The 13,726-nt window shown below is 30.1% G+C and overlaps 1 protein-coding gene across 1 annotated transcript; it reads left to right on the forward strand.

The window, feature by feature from the left end:
- The first annotated feature begins 553 nt into the window (after positions 1 to 553).
- Positions 554 to 13,205, forward strand: LOC129915552 (terminal uridylyltransferase Tailor). The gene is made up of 8 exons (XM_055995153.1): positions 554 to 674; positions 744 to 986; positions 1,052 to 1,190; positions 9,557 to 9,781; positions 9,854 to 10,099; positions 10,157 to 10,330; positions 12,249 to 12,450; positions 12,532 to 13,205. Exons 1-8 carry the CDS (start codon positions 654 to 656, stop codon positions 12,752 to 12,754), a joined length of 1,473 nt encoding a protein of 490 aa, XP_055851128.1. The 5' UTR covers positions 554 to 653; the 3' UTR covers positions 12,755 to 13,205.
- The last annotated feature ends 521 nt before the right edge of the window (positions 13,206 to 13,726 follow it).

Consider the following 13,726-nt stretch of genomic DNA (forward strand, 5'->3'; position numbering starts at 1 on the left):
ACCCATTTAAGACTTTTATCTGAAAAGTGCATTGGGTATATACCGAAATATTCACATTTCAATGCAACCATGTCAAACAAATTTTTGATTATTTTTTTCTATGAGAGCTTTTTTCAAACCTCATTTTCTCCACTTTTTTTTTTGTTAATATTTTCAGATATTTGTGTATGAACACAACAAATAAAGTACCTTGGCACTACTGTTTTTATCGAGAGAAAGTAAAATCTGGATAATTATCTGGATTTTTCAAAAATCTATACAGATAAAGTTTTTGTTGTTTTTAACACGTAAATTGTTTTGATTTCAAATATCTCGATGTCGTTTTTTTGCACAAAATCTATATAGATAAACAAAAAAACACACCTAAACATTACAAAATCAAAGGAAAATAGTCACCTGGAAAAATCTTCGCATGTAAATACCCATAATGTAAAACGCAAATCGTACCGTATAAATCCTCACATAAAAACATTTGGCTGAACACAGCCGTTTTCTATGTTCTATATTTAAAATTAGTCTGGTATCACTTTTCATTTGTCGCTTTCATCGCTTTGGTTGCTGTTGTCGTTGTCGTTTGTTTTGATTTCAGAAATTTTGGTTTTTGAGATTTTTTCTCCAGAGTTCCTTTTGTTTGCCGTAAAAATATTAAAATCATGGATAAATCACACTTGCATGTATAAATTAATATTTTATTACTAATAAAAATATATCTCAATGTATTTTTGCTTTTTTTATTTTCTAAGATCCAAACAATCAACTATGAGGCAGAGCAATTTCGTACAGCATTTTCCCGATTCCGAAATAGCCTCCATGCTATTGACGAGAGTCTTTGCATTAAGCTTTACCAAATAGTATCTGAAATTGATAATTTTCTTGATAGCAAACCTATGGAAATAGAACTTCCACGCAAAGAGCTAATAACATCGGCGAATGTTAAAAAATCTGGTATTCGAAAAACATTTGTTTGCAAAAAATGTGACGATCGTGTAAGTACCTACATTAAAACCAAAACTAAAGTGAATAATAATAATAATCATTTTATTATAATTAGGATATTGGAAGCACATTCGTTGATGTTTCAAACCATATCAAACAGTTTAAACATGATAATCTGAAGAGGACCCACAAAAAAGAATCACCCGCAAATATTTCGAGGAAAGCTAAGCTGGAAAATAAAATACTTCCGAAAAGTAAGTGACTAATGGTATTGCTATAAAGTTGTATATTTTATTTATAAATATTTGATTGTATTAAGAGTTGAGATCCCGCCGAATACTCGGTCGAATAGTTCCTCTAACTTCCGCAATATTTGGCTGAATACCAAGTAGATATTAAAAAAGACTGTACCTGTGGTCCAGATGCAATGGTCATCACAACTCAAAAGCCACGTAGGAGTAAGATAGATGCACATCTTTGGCCAAGATGATTAAGAGTTTTTGGCTGTTAACAATTTGCAACCCTAGAACAACAAGGTTCTAAGTACACACACCCAAGTGTGTTTTGAGAAAAACGCTTCTGAATATTGAAACACCTTTATACGGTATAGTGGAGTAACTAAAGCTCAAAAATTGGCAATATTAGGGAACCCGGCCGAACAGCTTAGATTTTGATGATCTTTTTTTTCAAACGTCGGTAATTAAAAATACTTCAAAGTCTATAGATTAAAAATTGCCGGTGTTGCCGTTTTGATTTTTTAAATTTAATTGAAGATTTTTGTGAACAAAAACAAATTTTTTTCAAAAATTTTTCTTAAATTTCATAAATTAATTGATGCCAAAAGATTGTCTAGGAAATTCAAGGAAAAAAAATATATGGGAGTGAGGGACAATCTTCCATAGTTCAAGCGATAGATGCAATTTTCTTATTAATTGACTTCAAACACAAAAAAAAATATTTGAACACAACGGCAACACCTACAATATTCAAATATACATTTTTTAAAAGCTAGAAGCATTGAATAATTATATATAGAAGTGACACCGATAGTTTCTAGCGCCACACAATTTTATTTTTTTCGGCAATTAGATGTACTAAAAAATCCCCATAGAGAATGGGGCTTGTCTTAGAAAATTATTTTTCCAAAAATTTGTTTTTAAAAAAGGAAATTTCACTAATACAAACGTAACAAAACAAATATCAAATAAAAATAAATTGTATCGACACGTCGACATCCTATAATAGAAAAAAAAATAAGGAAATTTTACTCACACATAAAACATAAAACAAATATCAAACAAAAATAAATCGTATCGACACATCGACATCCTATAAATGAAAAAATAAAATAAGGAAATTTTACTCATACATACAAAATCCCACTAATATCAAACAAAAATATTGAAAAGTTAGTTGACATTATAAATGTATCCATAGTAACTCGAAACTAAAAACAAGAAATTTTTTATTAACGACGATAATTTGAACAAAATTAAATATTATTGTTGTATATCCTAGGCACGTTATAGCTTATAGGGCATGAAAGTTACCCTTATTTCAATAGTCCTATTAGCGTAGGTGACAAGGTGATTGCTCTTTACTTTTGCTCTCTGAGTTCGTATCCTCACAGAGATTGCTATTTTTTTTATACATATTATATTTTTTTTGGCAATATTATGAAATGCGTAACAATTAGCGCCGTTTTTTGCTGAATCGAAACTTAAGCATTTAATTACAACATAAATCCTTATGTGACAGTTTACACCGAAGAAAAAGTAGAGCATGAAAGTTTATGTTGAAAAAAAAATTATTTAAGGTTCATTTAAGCAAATGGCGCTTAAAAAAAAAGAAAAGCGTTAAGAAAAACTCAACGTAAGTCGATTTGGCTAAAACTTTTTTTTTATTTTTAATTCCAAGGAGGGAAAATTGAAATTTTTTAACGGTACCATCTAGAGATGCTGCGAATAATGATTCGGCCGAATACCGAACATTCGACCACTCTTAAACATTTAATTACTATAAGGTTAACCTACACCTGATAACTTTAATTCATGACTATATAAAATGCTGTTGTATAAAAAATTCGTTGATAATAATAATTTTTAAAAATTTCCATGTTTGCCCAAAAACTATTATAATTATAATAATTTTAATTTTTTTTTTAACCAAAATCACTGGTACCGTTTTCGAGAAAATTAAACATTTCCGAAATTGGTATATGACAGGTATCGTTATTTTTGGTAAAAAAAATTAGTTCTAAGAACCCCTCTGGAGATTCTCCAAAAAATGCTTCATACCAAGTTTGATTTTAATCGGTAAATCCGTTTAGCTGTAGACAGACAGACTGACAGACAGACAAACGGAAATTCCGTGACCAACTTTTTTGCATTTTCTATTATAAGCCCTGTTCCTTTCGGAGGTGGCAAAGTACTACTTGTAGTTTACTAGCGATTTTCAATGGAACGCACTTTAACGAATTCAATACAAATCGTATCCACTCGAGCTTCTTCTCGATGAGTAGGTAGATGATAGTACTAGATTAAACAAAAAATCTACTATTAGAAGACTACCACCTCCAGTGGAACAGGGCTATAATAATCCCATATCTGATTGTTATCTCAACTTTTTTTTCTGTACATATGCATAGCTTGACTATATATGTATATTATCATGACAAAATAAAAAGCATGTAAAAGCTACGTTCTTCTAGTTTTAGGATCTTAGAACCAAATATTTTATTTCAAATGGTGAAATAGAAAAATCATTGGAACTATCATTGGAAAATAGGCCTTTTTACCTTTTGAGTTTATTTGAACGTTTTATTAATAAATATCGTTTAAATTTTAGATAAAAAAAAATAATACTTAAAAAAAAAAGAAAAGTATCCATAAATGGGGAGAAAAGATTTTGTTTTTCAAAATTTAACATTTTATAAAAACTTTAAATTTTCATTTACAGTTGCTAATTTGAACAAAGTTCTTATTCGCAAACATAAATCAGTTTAAGCAAATAAACGAGGTTGTTTCGTATTGTATTAAAATACTTTGAAATATGTATTAAAATACTTTAAAATAATGTGAAATATGGCCATATTGTATGAACTTGATCCTAATCTACTCTTGCATTATGCGGTTTAAGAAAATAGTAAGTATATGCCACAGTGCATGTGGAAAACATTCAAATAATGTGAACTACAACTTTGGCCTAGATGTTATTACAAAAAGCACCCTAATCAAAATTAAACAAACACTTCAATAACTGAAGAAAATCTTCTTGTCGTTAATAAAAACAAAAAACAAAATCCTTTCAAATAATAAGAATCAAACATTCAAAAATAAAAATTCAATTCAAAATAATACAAAAATTTAAAATAAATTCAATTTCAATATTACAGAAACAAAAATAAACAAACACACTACTAGCACAAAACAAAACAAATACAAATACACCATATATAAATAATATTATAGATGTGGTTACTAAGTAACCAAATGTCCTTTTCAGGGATTTTTCGGCCATCAAATACACAATCCTAAAACGATTGTGGCGCCACTCCTCAAACGATTGTGGCTCCACCCCTCAAACATAGCGGACGTTTTTTCCGGTGTCACTTCTATATATAATTATTCAATGCTAGAAGCTTAGTCATATATGTAAAATTAAAATTAAGTTAATTGAATTAACGGCTTTTGAAAGAATGGTAATTGAACTCAGATTTTTGATAAAAAAAATTTATTGAAAAAATTTGAACATGTCGTTTTTTAAACTTGGTCGTAATATAAAATGCATTTATTTTCAAATTTTTTTGGCCGCATTTATTATGATTTCAAATTATAAAAGGAAAATGTCAATATGTATTACGGTTTATGAACAAAATTAAAAAGTTTTTCATTTTCGAAGAACTTTTTTTAATAAAAGTTTTGAAAAAAAATGTAACTTATTTTTTTTTAAAGTTCAACATCTAAACATAAAATTATTTTTTATTCATTTAATAACCCTTTCTGTTGAAAGTTAAATAGCAAAAATTTAAAGTTCCTATTTACCACAGTCTTTGAGAAAATTAATTATTTCAATGCAAAAATTCAGTTTTAATAAAAAAAAAACCATTGAAATTAAAGTAATTTTTCATTTTTTTTCAAAAGTGTGATATATTTTACCTTTTTTGCTTCGAAATTCAACTGATAATATTTATGGCCAAACATTTTTTTTAAATAAATTCATATTTTATTAGAAAAGGTTTGAAAAAAAGTCATTTTAAATTTTTCTAATAAAATTTTTTTTTTTTCAATTCTGAGTTTGAGGACCATTTTTTCAAAAAGTCTTGATTGAATTTAGTGGATTTAAATTTAAGAGATAAGAATGAGCTTCTGTCTTTTTTAAAATGTATTTTAAAATATTGTAGGTGTTGCCGTTGTTTTCAAAATATTTTTTTTGTGTTTGAGGTCAGAATGTTAGAAAATTGCATTTATCGCTTAAACGATGGAAGATTGTCCCTTACTGCCTTTTATATATTTTCCTTAAATTACCTAGAGAATCTTTTGCTATCATTTCTTTTATGAAATTTAATCAAAAAAAATGGTTTTGTTAAAAAAAATTTAATTTTAATTTTAAAAAACAATACGGCAACACCGGCAATTTTAAATCTATAGACTTTAAAGTATTTTTAATTACCTACGTTTGAAAAAAAAAATCGTCAAAATCAGAGCTGTTCGGCCGGGTTCCCTAATAATTTGCTTTAGTTACTCTACTAGTAACTGTGTATGAAAAGTTTGATTTTTTGTTCATAATTCGATGAGTTTATAGGAAATCTTTAAGATTTTAGCTTAAAACACTAACGGCCGATTTCTTCATAGGGTCCTAGCGTTACAATCGGTCCTAGTCCTAAAGATAGTACTCAAATCGGTATCAACTCATTTCTTCACTCAAGTACTAAGCCCTAGAACTGTCAATTTAGGACCGAGTAGTAGTTAGGACTCGGTCCTAGCTAGGTCCTCAAAATTAGCTAGTACCAATCGTTAGTACTCAAATCGGTACCAAGTGATTTCTTCACAAAAGTACTAAGCCCTAGTACTATCAAATTGGTACCGAGTATTAGTTAGGACTCAGTATAAGTTAGGACCTGAAAATCGGTAGTCAAGCGATTAGTACTTGAATAAAAGCAATGGATTTCAGTCTTTTTAAAAGATATCTGACAGATTTTTTAATTTCTTGGTTGTTGTTTCTCTTGAAAAGTGCGTTTTTGTTGATTTAAATGATTTTTTTAAATTTACAAAAAACACCTGAAATGGATAATGCAATGCCGGAACCGAAGAATGGACAAAAGAACACTTCTTGATGTAGAACGTAGAAGTACCAACAAAGTATGCCGACTTTGTTCGATCTTTCCAAAAGTGGCAGCCAAATCAAATATGATGGTACGAGTATGTATGGTACTAGTAAAGTAACACTCATACCTGGAAAAGAGTAGCATAACTTGGACTTACCTATTAGTCATGATAAAATATTGCGAGTCGGATATTAGTAAAAAAAGACCATAACTGGACTGCATTTTTTTTTATTATTCTTTTTTTTAACATACATATATTTTTTACATGCATAACAAGTTACAAATATCTGTCCGAAACTGTTGCATTAAGGTCAGGGATCTGTTTATACCTCGAGTACTTAATGCCATCTTCGTCGTTTTTGATACCCTGTATCTCAGCATTTTCTACATTTACCAGATCATACAATTCAGCACTCATGAATTCATTCTTGACTGTGATATTTTTTGATAAGCAAATCGAATTTCTTTGCTTGTTGACTTCTTGTAAAGTTTCACCACATTTTTTTTTTATTGTTCAATAATCTTTTTATTATTTTTTTTTTTACTTTTTGTTTATATTTATTTTGAAAACTTCCCTTAAATATCAAAATTAATTATTTCAAACATCAAAATATTGTCAGAATGACAGTTAGACCAGTTTTATACGTGTTAATTCTTAGGACCGCGTTGTGAACTTAGATCAGGTCCTATAAATGTGAAGAAATGCTCGGGTACTAACTTTTCCTTAGGACCGAGTACCAGTGCTAGGACCGGTAAAAAACCATATAGGACTTCGTTGCTCAACGATGCGACAGTTAAATTTAGAACAATAAGGTTCTATGTACAATTTTTATTCTTGTGACCTTAGTTATTCTATATTGAAGAATTGGGATGCGTTGAAATAAAAAGATTTAAATAATTTTTTTCTTTTTGTTTAAGAGTGGTGGATTGCAGTAATTATTTATTATTTTTATAATTAATTCTATTTCAAAAAAAAAAAAATAAAAAAAAACAAAAGCTCAGCATTCAATTTTTTCGTCTAAACATGTAACAAAGTTCTAACTGAAACATTGTTTGCCGTTAGAACCCTATTGCTCACAAATCAAATCGAAAAAGAGGCAGAATGAACTCTGTATCTCTGGATATTTTGTGAAACAAAGTTCTAAGTGGAAGTTAGAACCTTATTGTTTAAATCTCAAATGAAAATTGTGTAGATAGAACTCTGTAGCCCAGATTATCTTCGAAACGGAAAGAGATAGAGCAAAATAGAAAGCGGGAATCGAAAGAGCACCACGATTTTACCTAGATTTGATATATAACTCATTTTTTTTTCAAAATTGTCGGTTAGACCTTAGCGAGGTATCCGTCGTAGCTGAAATATGTCCGATTTCATACGTATCGAAGAGCTTTTACCGCTTTTACACTTCAAAGTCTGATTTACATGAAATCGAAGAATTTTCCGCTTCGAAGGATACCTCGCTAGGTATCTTTGCAAGATCAAATTAATACTTAACGAGTTTTACATATGAATCGATTATGTATTTTCCAAACATAACAAGTCCAGCGACACGCAACACCTATTAACTTTCCAAAAAGTGTGCATGCTAGTCCCTGGGTTTGGCACGGCTGGACATCACCGGTAAAAGAGAGATCGAATACAAAACTGGAGCATGCACGCATCGTAACAAAACAACAACAACTAACGGGCCTATGAATAAAAATAAAGGTAGGCCTTAAAACTCCTGGTGCAAGCAAATGCAAAAATACCAGAATTCAGTTGGTCTCAGAAATGGAATAATATCAAAACGGGAAACCTGCCGCCGATTTTTGCGGCCAACCCGGCGAACCCCACAGGCGGATCACTAGTTGTGAAGCAGATACATGGGACAGTTATGATCGCCTCGACATCGAGTTCATAACAGAGCAGCGCCGAAAAAAGGAAGAAGAAGAAGCAGACAAGTCCATTTGATCAAAAAAGTTTCTGATAACATATTTTTTATTAAACAAGTTTGAGCTTTACTTTAAATGCAAATATTATGATAATATATCTCAGTATCTTTTAATTAAGGTTTGCATTCAAATTGCTTAATAAAAACGAGATCTTCCTCTTCTTGCCAAGAAACATAAAATGTATGAGTTTTCTGGTAAAATTATAAACGATTTTTTTGTTTATTGTTGTTTTATTTATAAGAACAATTTTGTTCTTAGAATATACATTAAAATCACCTCCTTAATTTTCCTTATCTCATTACGGTACAACTTGTATATGTAGTTCACTATCTCACTCATATGTCATATGATTAGATTTACCCAAGTGCGGGTATAAACTTCAACAGAAATAAATAGACTATCATTTTTTAATGTTATTTCTCTATTTTCAAACTCTACTGAAACCCAACAATTCGGTGCATATTCAAAGAAGGCCGTTATTTAGAAAAAAATAGAGAAAAGAAATTCCATTCGTAACACCTTTTTTTTATTTTCTATTCTCCCTGACTCAAAAAAAAAATTGGATTTCCGTTATATTTAGCTCAAATGTAGATTGGCACATACTCAAATTAATAACGTGTATACATTTTTTGTTGAAACAACTTTTGTGTGGGCTGGTACCTCAACAAAAACATAATCAGTAAAATTTCATTAAAATCTGGAAGATTATTCCATAAACAAAAATAATTAAAAAAAAATTAAATACAATACAAGTCAAGTGTAAATAAGTACCAATTTTTGATTTTTAAATGACAAAATCTGAGATATTCTCACACTATTTTTTTACTGGTCGTGGTATTATGTGAAAAATGAAAATGAGTTTTTTCCGTACTACTGTTTCCTCACTGTGCGCCGCCGCCGTCCCGCACCGAAAATATCCCGAAGAATTTTGTTCTTGAAACAATCCAAATACATAGTGTTCATCCAACTTCGTCAAAGTTGATGCCCCTACACAACATAGTAGGTGTAGGATAAAAAGTGTCTTGTTTAGGGAGACTTTAGTTACACAAGAGAGGGATTTGCTTATCATCCTTCATTTTATTGAAGCTCTGGTGTCTTCTTCGTAATAATAGCGATACCTAGGTAGACGAAGTCATTTACTACCATGACTTTTTTTATATCAAAAGTGTCGGTGAGGTCTTTGCCACATTCCCCATCTTCAGTCTGCAAATATCAGGAGGACGGACATGTTTGCATTCATCCTCACGTTGAATGATGTGATCTGCCTTTAAGCGCCATTATAGAGATTGCAAAAATAATTTCCCCAAATTCTCAGCAATTTATTTTGCTTTAGATACTTAATACTATTTCTTTTTTTTTTTACAGAAGTGAAAGCTATGATTCACGGAGATATCCAAAGCTTCTTTAATGAAAATCTTGAAGTGGCTAAAAAGTTAGTGCATTCACCAGACTACATTGAAATAGAAAATGAGTTATTGAAGTTAATTCGTCCAGCATTCCCTGATCAGACTGTTAAAATCAACTTTTTTGGTTCACGTTTATCTGGAATTGGAACCTTACACTCCGATTTGGATATATTTATTGACATAGGTAAGTCTAATTCAATTTTGTTGCATTTTGTTTCTTTTTCAATTTATTTGTTTGTAAAAATTCTACAAAAAGGTGGAGTTTTTAACACTTTTGAAAATAGACCATCTGCAGAAACTAAAAAGAAACTCCAAACCGTCCAAGGTATTCTAAGCAAAAACTCACAATGGTCACAATTGATTGCTATTCAAAATGCCCGTGTACCAATATTGAAAATTCTATACAAACCAAAGTTTTTGAATTGTGACATTGGTTTTTCCAACAGTTTAGGATATTGTAATACAAATCTGACAAAATATCTTTTGGAACTTCAACCTATAGGTAAGATGACAACAAATTTCGTATTAACAGATTTAAAAAAATACTATAACTTTGCAGCCAAGCGTTTAGCATTCTTTTTGAAAAAATGGATTGAACGTTCAAAACTAAATGAGCACATAACCACGTACAGCGCTGTTCTTTTAGTTATATTTTATTTGCAGACGAAAAATTTGCTGCCATCTATAAAAGCATTACAAGATGGTTTAGAAGATGATCAGGCCGAGATCGGACGTAAGTAAATAATACATTACATTTTAAATATATCAATAAATTATCAATAAGTTCTACACATATTTGCTCTATTAGTGTTGCATAGTAATCAAATAGAAAAACATGTATTAGAAGAGTAACTAAAACTCAAAAAATGGCAATGGGCACGTTCAGGAAATATTAGGGACTAGATATTTAGGCAACGTCATTTTCTGAACGGAAATTTGAGTAAATTGACTAAATTAGTTTGGATGTGATGCTATTGTCAAATTTCGAAATTTATAATAATTTTACCGGTCGCATGGGTAAGACACCAAATTTCACTTAACTGTAATGAATAAATAAAATTAATTATAACCGATAATGCACTTTTTAGTTGTTTTTCACACAAATAAATTTAATTTTGCTAAATTAATTCTTTAATTAAAAACAATTTGCTGTCATGTTGACAAAAAAAACTTTCCTAAATTTTTAGGGAAAATTTTTTTGCCTAACTTTCCAGTCAGCTTTCCAATAAAATTACCTAAATTGGAAGGATTTTTTGTGACAGTTGACCAATCAGAGACCGAGAAATTGGGCACGTTCAGGAAATATTAGGGACTAGATATTTAGGCAACGTCATTTTCTGAACGGAAATTTGAGTAAATTGACTAAATTAGTTTGGATACGATGCTATTGTCAAATTTCAAAATTTACGTAAGTATTTTACCGATCGCATGGGGAAGACACCGAATTTCACTTAACTTTACTGAATAAATAATATTAATTATAACCGATAATGCACTTTTTACTCGTTTTTCACACAAATAAATTTAGTTTTGCTAAATTAATTCTGTAATTAAAAACAATCTGCTGTCATGTTGACAAAAAAAATTTTCCTAAATATTTAGGGAAAATTTTCTTGCCTAGTTTTCCAGTTAGCTTTCCAATAAAATTACCTAAATTGGAAAGATTTTTTTTGACAGCTGACCAATCAGAGACCGAGAAATTACCTAAATATTTAGTGCCTAACGTTTCTGAACCTGCCCATTACCTAAATATTTAGTCCCTAACGTTTCTGAACCTGCTAAATATCAGGGAACTCGGCCGAACAGCTCCGATTTCGATGATATTTTTTTTTCAAACGTCACTAATTAAAATTATTTTAACCATTATGGATTAAAAATTGCCGCATTACCGTTTTGTTTTTTTTTTCTAAAATTTAAATTTTTGCGCACAAAACAAAATATTTTCAAACATTTTTCAATAACGTATGTTATTTAAAGTCAATTTTTTTTTAATCTAAATTTTTGCGCACAAAACAAAATCTTTTCAAACATTTTTCAATAACGTATATTATTTATAGTTAATTTGTTAAAAGAGACTTTTTGGATTAAACTTTTTGTTCAACTTTATTCTGTAGGCTAGATTTGATAACAAATTAAGAATTTCTTACCAATTAATGAAAAATAATTTTTTTTAATACATATTTGGAAATTTCGAAAATTTAAAACGTCCTTTTCAAGACTTTGAATTTAGAATTTTAAAATATTTAAATTTAAAGAAACTATCCAAAACAAATTATTTTAAGAAAATTCTTAAAATTAAATAGATAGCATACTGCTAGTATATTAGACTTTTTAGATTTTTTTCCAAGAAGAAAAACGAAAACTCGTTCGAAACGTAGAAAAAAAAAACTTAACATACCGACCTAAAGACCGTTTAGAATGTAAAATATTGAGAAAAGTTCACGAAAATAGAAAGAATTTTCAAAAAATTCATCAACCGGCCTTTAAAAAAATTGAGTTAAAAAAAAAAGAAATATTTCAAAAAATCCAATTATGTACGTTTTTTTTTTAAATTTTATCGCTACTTTAACGCTTCGTCTTCATATTACTCGGCGCTCCATCTTTTATTTGGATTCCTTGAACAAAATTTATATAAACCTTTATTTTTACAGCTTGGTTGGCAGTATTTGCTGAAAAAAGTTTGCAAGACTTAAATATATCACACGCACCATATGCGGTGGAAAATTTCAAAAATGAAATGAAATCATTTTTCAAATTTTACAGCACATTCGATTTCAAACACAAACTTATTTGCCCGTACTTAGGGCAAACCATAAGTGTTAAAGATCTAGAAACGTCTCCCTTATTGCCTAGGTAAGATTAAAAATATAACCCCTTTTCCAAATAGATAATATAGAAGATAAGATACAACTATTCTATTTATATTCCTTACAGGTATGTTAAATATATCGAGACTGAAAAGGACAACAAAGACGCCCTGTTGAATATCCAACATATGAATGTACAGGATCCTTTTCAACTTAATCACAATGTTACCAAAGCTGTACCATCCACGGTGGTATTGCTGCTGAAACAATATTTTGAATTGTCTCTGAATGCTATGGAAGATGGTGAAAGTTCACAGATAATAAATAAGGACGAAAGTATCAAGAAATAATCTTACCTTTTTTATGTTTGTGAAGTTCTTGTAGTATACGTTATTTTCTCTTAAATAAAACTGACTTAAAAAAAAAAAACATACACTCTAGACTAAAAGGATATTTAATTATAAAAATAACTTTATTGCACTAATTTTTCAATTTAATATGAAATAAAGATGCTCAGTTCAAAAAGCACATACGAAGACATGACTATCGTGGCTCTTTGATTTAGTGGAGGAAAATACGGAAATTTAATTAGATTGTGGTGTAATGGAGGACTATTTAATCCGCAGACAAGGCGGGAAAACAAAGCCATTGGAGGTTTGCTTGTAGCGTCTCTTAAAATCAATTTTTATATATTTTTTTAAAAGCTTTTCATCATCAAGAACAATAAAAGCTATTTAACATTTTAGAGAATGTTTTATCTACATTTGTCAGTCATTTTCGCAATAAAGAACGTTTTCTATATACATTTTTTTTATTTTACCATGAAACTCTAATGTTTTTTAAATTTAAATAAGCCTCAATTCATTACTATGAGGTAACTATGAGAGAAAGGAAGGCTCTACACCGCAGTTGTGCGTCCAGCACTCACATAGGGTTCACAATGTTGGACAATGTACAAAAAGGATGAGAGGAAGATAACGGCAGCTGAGATGAAGATGCTTCGTATGACAGCAGGAGTAACAAAGCTTGATAGAATTAGAAGTACGAAGATCCGACGAAACCTTCATGTTAAAAATACCATCTCCCAAAAAATTGAACACGATCGACTTAGTTGGTATTGCCTTGTTTAAAGGAGGGATCCTGAGAACCCCGTCAAAAAAGCAATATCATACAATGTTCCAACACGAAGTAAAAAGAACAAGAAGGATAGGCCTTAAAAACTACTGGTACAAGCAAATGCAAAAACATTCAGTTGGCGATTTCTGAGGTCAACCCGGCGAACCCCACAGGCGGATCATTAGTGTGAAGCAGATACGTGGGAT

This window comes from Episyrphus balteatus, chromosome 3 (genome assembly GCF_945859705.1).
Source record: "Episyrphus balteatus chromosome 3, idEpiBalt1.1, whole genome shotgun sequence".
Taxonomy (NCBI): Eukaryota; Metazoa; Arthropoda; class Insecta; order Diptera; family Syrphidae; genus Episyrphus; species Episyrphus balteatus.

What these genes read in the sequence shown, in the direction of transcription:
- LOC129915552 (XM_055995153.1), top strand. Translation starts at nt 654, where the DNA reads ATGGATAAATCACACTTGCAT. An exon ending in GCAAAAAATGTGACGATCGT is followed by an intron (nt 987 to 1,051) that starts GTAAGTACCTAC and finishes TATTATAATTAG; the next exon opens with GATATTGGAAGCACATTCGT. An exon ending in AAATAAAATACTTCCGAAAA is followed by an intron (nt 1,191 to 9,556) that starts GTAAGTGACTAA and finishes TTTTTTTTACAG; the next exon opens with AAGTGAAAGCTATGATTCAC.